General features: G+C 35.4%; 1 protein-coding gene across 1 annotated transcript; it reads right to left on the reverse strand.

The window, feature by feature from the left end:
• Nucleotides 1-74: 74 nt before the first annotated feature.
• LOC147364877 (olfactory receptor 4F4-like) lies at nucleotides 75-5,405 on the reverse strand. The gene is made up of 3 exons (XM_086319048.1): nucleotides 5,352-5,405; nucleotides 2,180-3,102; nucleotides 75-165 (listed from the first exon to the last, which is right to left on the reverse strand). Exons 1-3 carry the CDS (start codon nucleotides 5,403-5,405, stop codon nucleotides 75-77), a joined length of 1,068 nt encoding a protein of 355 aa, XP_086175174.1.
• Between the last annotated feature and the right edge of the window lie 595 nt (nucleotides 5,406-6,000).

Below are 6,000 nucleotides of genomic sequence, written 5' to 3' on the forward strand. Positions count from 1 at the left end.
GAATAAAACCACCATATGTCCCAGCAACCCCACTCCTAGGCATATACCCTGAAGAAACCAAAGTTGAAAAAGACTCATTGTTCATTGCAGCTATTCACAATAGCTATAACATGGAAGTCACCTAGATGTCCATTGATAGATGAATGGATAAAGAAGTTGTGGTACATATACACAATGGAATATTACTAACCCATAAAAGGAATACATTTGAGTCAGTTCTGATGAGGTGGATGAACCTAGAACCTATTGTACAGAGTAAAGTGAGTCAGAAAGAGAAAGATAAATATTGTATTCTAACACATATAAACAGAATCTAGAAAAATGGTACTGAAGCATTTATTTACAGGGCAGCAGTGGAGAAATAGATATAGAGAATAGACTTATGGACATGGGGAGAGAGGAAGAGAGGGTGAGATGTATGGAAAGAGTAACATGGAAACTTACATTACCATATGTAAAATAGATAGCCAATGGGAATTTTTTAAATGCCTCAGGAAACTCAAACGGGGGCTCTGTATCAATCTAGAGGGGTGAGATGGGGCAGGAGATGGGAGGGAGGTTCAAAAGGGAGAGAATATATATATATATACCTATGGCTGATTCATGTTGAGGTTTGACAGAAAACAACAAAATTCTCTAAAGTAATTATCCTTCAATAAAAAGAAAATTAAAAGAAATGTGAAATTATGAATTTTTTGTTTTTGTTTTTTTTTAGTCACACAGTCGTGTCCGACTCTTTGTGATCCCATGGACTGTAGCCCGCTAGGCAACTCTGTCCATGGGATTTCTCAGGCAAAAATACTGGAGTGGCTTTAAAACAGAATGTTAAAAGATAAGAAAAAAATCAATGTTATCAAAGACAAGTTAATAAATAGTATACAAACCGAGTATGCAGATGTAGAAAAATTTAAAAAAATCAGGATACATATCATATCACATACACATACACATACGAAAATGGCAATTATTTTATTTAAGGGTTTATTCCTGAGATTTTCTATTGTAAATGTTACAAAATACACAAGACTATGTCTTCTTTAAAAAGTAATGTGAAATTTGCAGTATATCTAGATCCATTGATTTCAGATAAATGGATATAAATTTATATAAAATTTTGAGGCCCAGAGTAGGAAAATTTCTGAAGAAAGTTTTGTTTTGTTATAGGTACTAATGAATAATTCACAAACTCTGTACATTATCTCGTTCTTAAAGATTATGTGAACACTTCAGTGAATTAAATGAATAGTTTATTCCAAAACTAGATATTTTGACTCACTTGTATAATGAACTGCCAACCCATTTATAAATAGGAAGGGAAAAAGCAAAATCTCCAAAAGTTGTTAATATAGCCATCTTTGTATTGAATATGTATCTCTTAAAGACACTGTTTCAGAAATGACTGAGACATGATGTTGGGGGCACAACACTCTCTCCAGATTATGATTATGACTCAGATTTCTTTCTGAATATGATTAGGAATACTTAATGATTCCCTCTTAGCTATCTCTCCAGAAGGTAACTAGAATGTTAACTAATCAATAGACTAATTTATCAATTTGTAAAATAAAGATAGCAGTATTCAGTGCACTGGCTCAGTGGTACAGAATCTGCTTGCCAATGCAGGAGATACAGGAGATGTGGGTTTGATCCCTGAGTAGGGAAAATCTTCTGTTGTAGGAAACGGCAACCCACTCCAGTATCCTTGCCTGGAAAATTCCATAGACAGAGGAGCCTGGTGGGCTACAGTCTGTGGCATCACAGAGTCAGACATGACTGAGCATGCACAAACCCCTGCATTCAGTGTGTAAACTTTAAAAAAAAAAAAGAGAGAGAGAGAAAAGATCCACATGAAATTCTTTGCTGAAAGAAATGCATAACAGATTAGAAAATTTCCAGGTGTGGTGGTCTGTGTTGAAGTAGCAGTACAGATAGTAATAATTAACATTAACATTGTTGTTAATTCCAAATCATTCTTGAGAACAACCAAAATCATTGCTCTAAAGACTTGCCACATTTCCCAAACAGGGACTCATTTTGATAATTCTGGAATGCTGTAGAATTGACACAAAACTTTCGCCAAGAGATACACATGGTTTCCATATGTGAATTGGGAATTATCACATTCTTATAATGCGAGATCATGAAATGCCAACAGAAATCCATAAGCTATCATCATAGTCTCTTAATGGCAATTTTAATCTCTTTGTTTCTTAAAGTGTAAATGACTGGATTTAGTAGTGGTGTGATGGCTGCATAAAATACAGCAAGAAACTTGTCCACCCAAGTGATGTTGAGTGGAAACAGGTAGATGAAGATACAGGGCCCAAAGAATAACATGACCACTGTGATATGGGCAGTGCAAGTGGAGAAAGCCTTGGATGCCCCATCCTTCGACTGATGGCAGAGAGTAAGCAGAATATAAGAGTAAGAGATCAGCAATAGAATGAAGCAGACTGTGGCAAGTACCCCACTGTCAGCATTTATCAATATTTCTAAAACATAAGTGTCCACGCAAGCTAGCTTGATCACCAATGGAATATCACAGAAAAAGCTATCCAATTCTCTGGGTCCACAGAAGGGCAATTGTATAATTATAGCTAGTTGGCTTATTGAATGCACAAAGCCAATGATCCATGATATCATCACTAGCCGAATGCACATTTGTGTGTTCATAATGCTAGAGTAATGGAGTGGCTTGCAGATGGCCACATAACGGTCATAGGCCATTGACACAAGCAGCACCATCTCACCCCCTCCAAAAAAATGTCCAAAAAAAATCTGACACATGCAGCTTCCAAAAGAGATGGTCTTGTTTGCCTTGAGAAAGTCTGTGATCATTTTAGGAGTGGTTACTGATGAAAGGCATAAGTCAATGAAGGAAAGATTGGCTAACAGGAAGTACATAGGACAGTGGAGATGAAGGTCAGCAGTAATTAGGAGAACAATGAAGATGTTGCCTAAAATGGTGATTAAATAAAGAGAAGAAAATATCACTAGGAGGACGGCCTGGAGTTCCCATGAATCACACAGCCCAAGAAAAATAAATTCAGACACTACAGACTGGTTACTTCTTCCATTTAGTTCAGTTTCTTCTAATTTTATCTGAAGGAAAGAATGAAAATATATTTTCTGAATAAAGCAGGTTTCTTATTTATTGCTGATGAAAGTGTATCCTTAAATAGGCACTTTGGAAAAAAATTTGTGATTTTCTTATAAAGCTCAATACTTACACATCCTATGGTCCAGCAATTTCAGTCTCATTTGCACACTCGAGATAAATTCTTACAACTGTATATATGGAGATATTTGTAATTATGCACATAAACAGGACTATGGAATATTCAGAAACATAGCAAATAAAGTACAACTATATACAATGACAGAGATGTAGCTTTTTGAGACATGGTAATGAAGAAAAAAGAGATTAGCATAATTTTTGCTAAATAAAATAATTCATTTTATTAGCAAATAAAATGAATAGCAATAGAAAATGCTGCATTTTGTAGAAACTTCTATATATTACTATGTATTAAAAAATGATGTAAGTAACTCCAACTCTGGTCAGCTAAGGATCAGGATGAAGATGCACATATTATCAGCTATATGATATTATAACTATTTAAGTCTTGTATTAGTTATGTTTTACAGTTATAGTTTTATTATTAAAAAAACAAGCAAATCCAAAATTGCCATTAGAAATGGTGTGAATATACTATGAATCAAGAATTATGATCAATTCAATGCTGTGGGCCTGAGGTTTAGTCTAGGTTTACCCTCCTGTTGTCTGTAACTGAAGCTATTGATGAGACTGTTTTTGTTTGAATCCAGAGAGTTATCAGGTACCAAGGATGAAAATAAAAATAGAATTAGAAAGCTATAGATGTAGGAGGGGCTTTTACTTTTTTATAGTGTGGTAAACAGGAATTTATTGAATATTTTCTTACTATGAACTGTGATCACTTTTGAGCACTTCAGTGAAAAAGAAATAAATTGTAGGTGGTATATGTTATATCAAAAAATAAAAGCTTATGCCAGCTTTTTCACCTAATACTAACTTAATAGGTTTTTAATATTACTTTAGTTAAATTAGAAAGGGCAAAATATTGCTACTAGGATAATCATTGGGCTTCCCTGGTGGGTCAGAGCTTAAAGTGTCTGCCTGCAATGTGGGAGACCTGGGTTCAATCCCTGAGTTGGGAAGATCCCCTGGAGAAGGAAATGGCAACCCACTCCAGTATTCTTGCCTGGAGAATCCCATGGGCGGAGGAGCCTGGTGGGCTATACAGTCCATGGGATCGCAAAGAGACGGACACGACTGAACTACTTCACTTTCACTTTCAGGATAATTATATTAAAACTATATTAACAACACGTTAAAATTACTTATATAAATCAGCATGTAATTTTCAACTTTACCTTAAGTAGAACTAACTGTAAAGATTCTAAGAGTATAATTATAAAATCAAATGAGTTAGAGCAGAATTCACAAAAAAAACTCAAGAAAAATCAAAAAGTAAAAATTAAAAAAATGGGACAACTTTAATTTTCATTTTTGAGCTGGTAATTTCAGTGTCATGGGAAAAGTAAACCTCTCTGTTTCTTTGTATCTCCCTGTCACTCTCTCTGAATACCTCTCATTATGCTAGAGATTTTCATCCACACTATCTATAAAGTAATCTTCACATTAACCAAATACAATAAAATGAATGAAATATATTGTACTATTCTGAGTTTGGCTCTTAGTGTAACCTGTTAGAGTCTCAGAGCTGGGAAATAGCATGACTGGAGTGCAATCCCGATGCTCTCTGATGCCAGTCCTGCATCTATGCTGTCATTCTGCAATCTCCTGTTCAGTTCCAAGAGCATAATTTCATTTCCATGGTAACTATTGACTATCGTAGGCTTTGAGAGATTTCTTTCCATAATCTCTATCAGGTTCCTTTCTGAGTTAAATTAGTAATCATCACTTTTCTCAATATTTGGAAATTTCTGTTAATTATAGTTATGTATCTGTGCCTAGAATATAGTTTTCCTTAAGTCAGGAAAACTGTAGACCCTATGACTGTGGATCTGATGATTGTGAAGACCTGAATACTACCTCAAAGAGGGCACCTATGGAGCTGTAAGACTGTGTAGAAGTTACTCGTTTTGATGATGTAGACAGTCCAGAAGTTCCAAGATGTACCTTGGAGAAGAAACCCTTGATATTTCTGAAAGCTATGCACAATTCCAAACCATTCTAATTAGTGTGCATGGAAGTATGGCATTAAAATATTTTCTTAAATATGACAGACGAAGGGAACTAAGGGAGAAGTTAAGAAATTAACAGAGTGTAGAGTGTATCTTCTTACCAGAGAGACACCGTATTTGACCACATTTTTTCCCCAGGATAAAACATTCTCCATATTCTAAATAGAATCTGAAATAGAATCATATTGCATCAAAGCAAAATATCCACTTTTTGTTGTGACCAGCATTTATGGGGGAGTGTGAGGCATATATTTAGTGTAGAGAGTGGCCTCCGGAGTAGGAAACTCTCAAACTACCCATGCTATGCTCCCTTGAGACCACTTTATTCTTGTCTCTCTGAATTGAGAATATCATCTGGAAAGTGTGCCTTTTGTCAAGGTCAGTGTTAGGACAATAATACAGTTCTAATGGTGGAGTTAAGCACAGTTTTAAAACATTTTTGGATTAACTTTCAAAAAAACAGAAACAGTATTCCAGAACTAAGTTGCCATTTCTAGTCCCAGATGACTTGGGTGAGTGGACATGGTCTGACTAGCAGAGGGAGAAGAACTAGTTAGTGTGCGCGTGCTCAGTTGCTCACTCAATAATGTACACCGAGTATGCCCATTGTAGAGCAGTCAGCCTTGGACTGCTTGTTTTATGGGGTTTTAAAGAAGAATAGAGCACACACAAATGAAGAATAGAGAGACAATTTAAAGTGTCAAAATTTCTTTGATTATTTGAGCAATGATCCTGATTTAAGATTGAGTA

Source organism: Bos grunniens, chromosome 10 (assembly GCF_055505025.1).
Source record: "Bos grunniens cultivar Pamir isolate PY7600 chromosome 10, Bosgru_T2T1.0, whole genome shotgun sequence".
In the NCBI taxonomy this organism is placed as follows: domain Eukaryota; kingdom Metazoa; phylum Chordata; class Mammalia; order Artiodactyla; family Bovidae; genus Bos; species Bos grunniens.

Coding starts and splice junctions, on each gene's coding strand:
- LOC147364877 (XM_086319048.1), bottom strand. CDS start 5,405: ATGGAGAATGTTTTATCCTGGGGAAAAAATGTGGTCAAATACGGTGTC. Junction 3,103..5,351: donor TCAAATACGGTGTCTCTCTG/GTAAGAAGATAC, acceptor TCTTTCCTTCAG/ATAAAATTAGAAGAAACTGA. Junction 166..2,179: donor ATTAAAATTGCCATTAAGAG/ACTATGATGATA, acceptor CATTGTGTATAT/GTACCACAACTTCTTTATCC.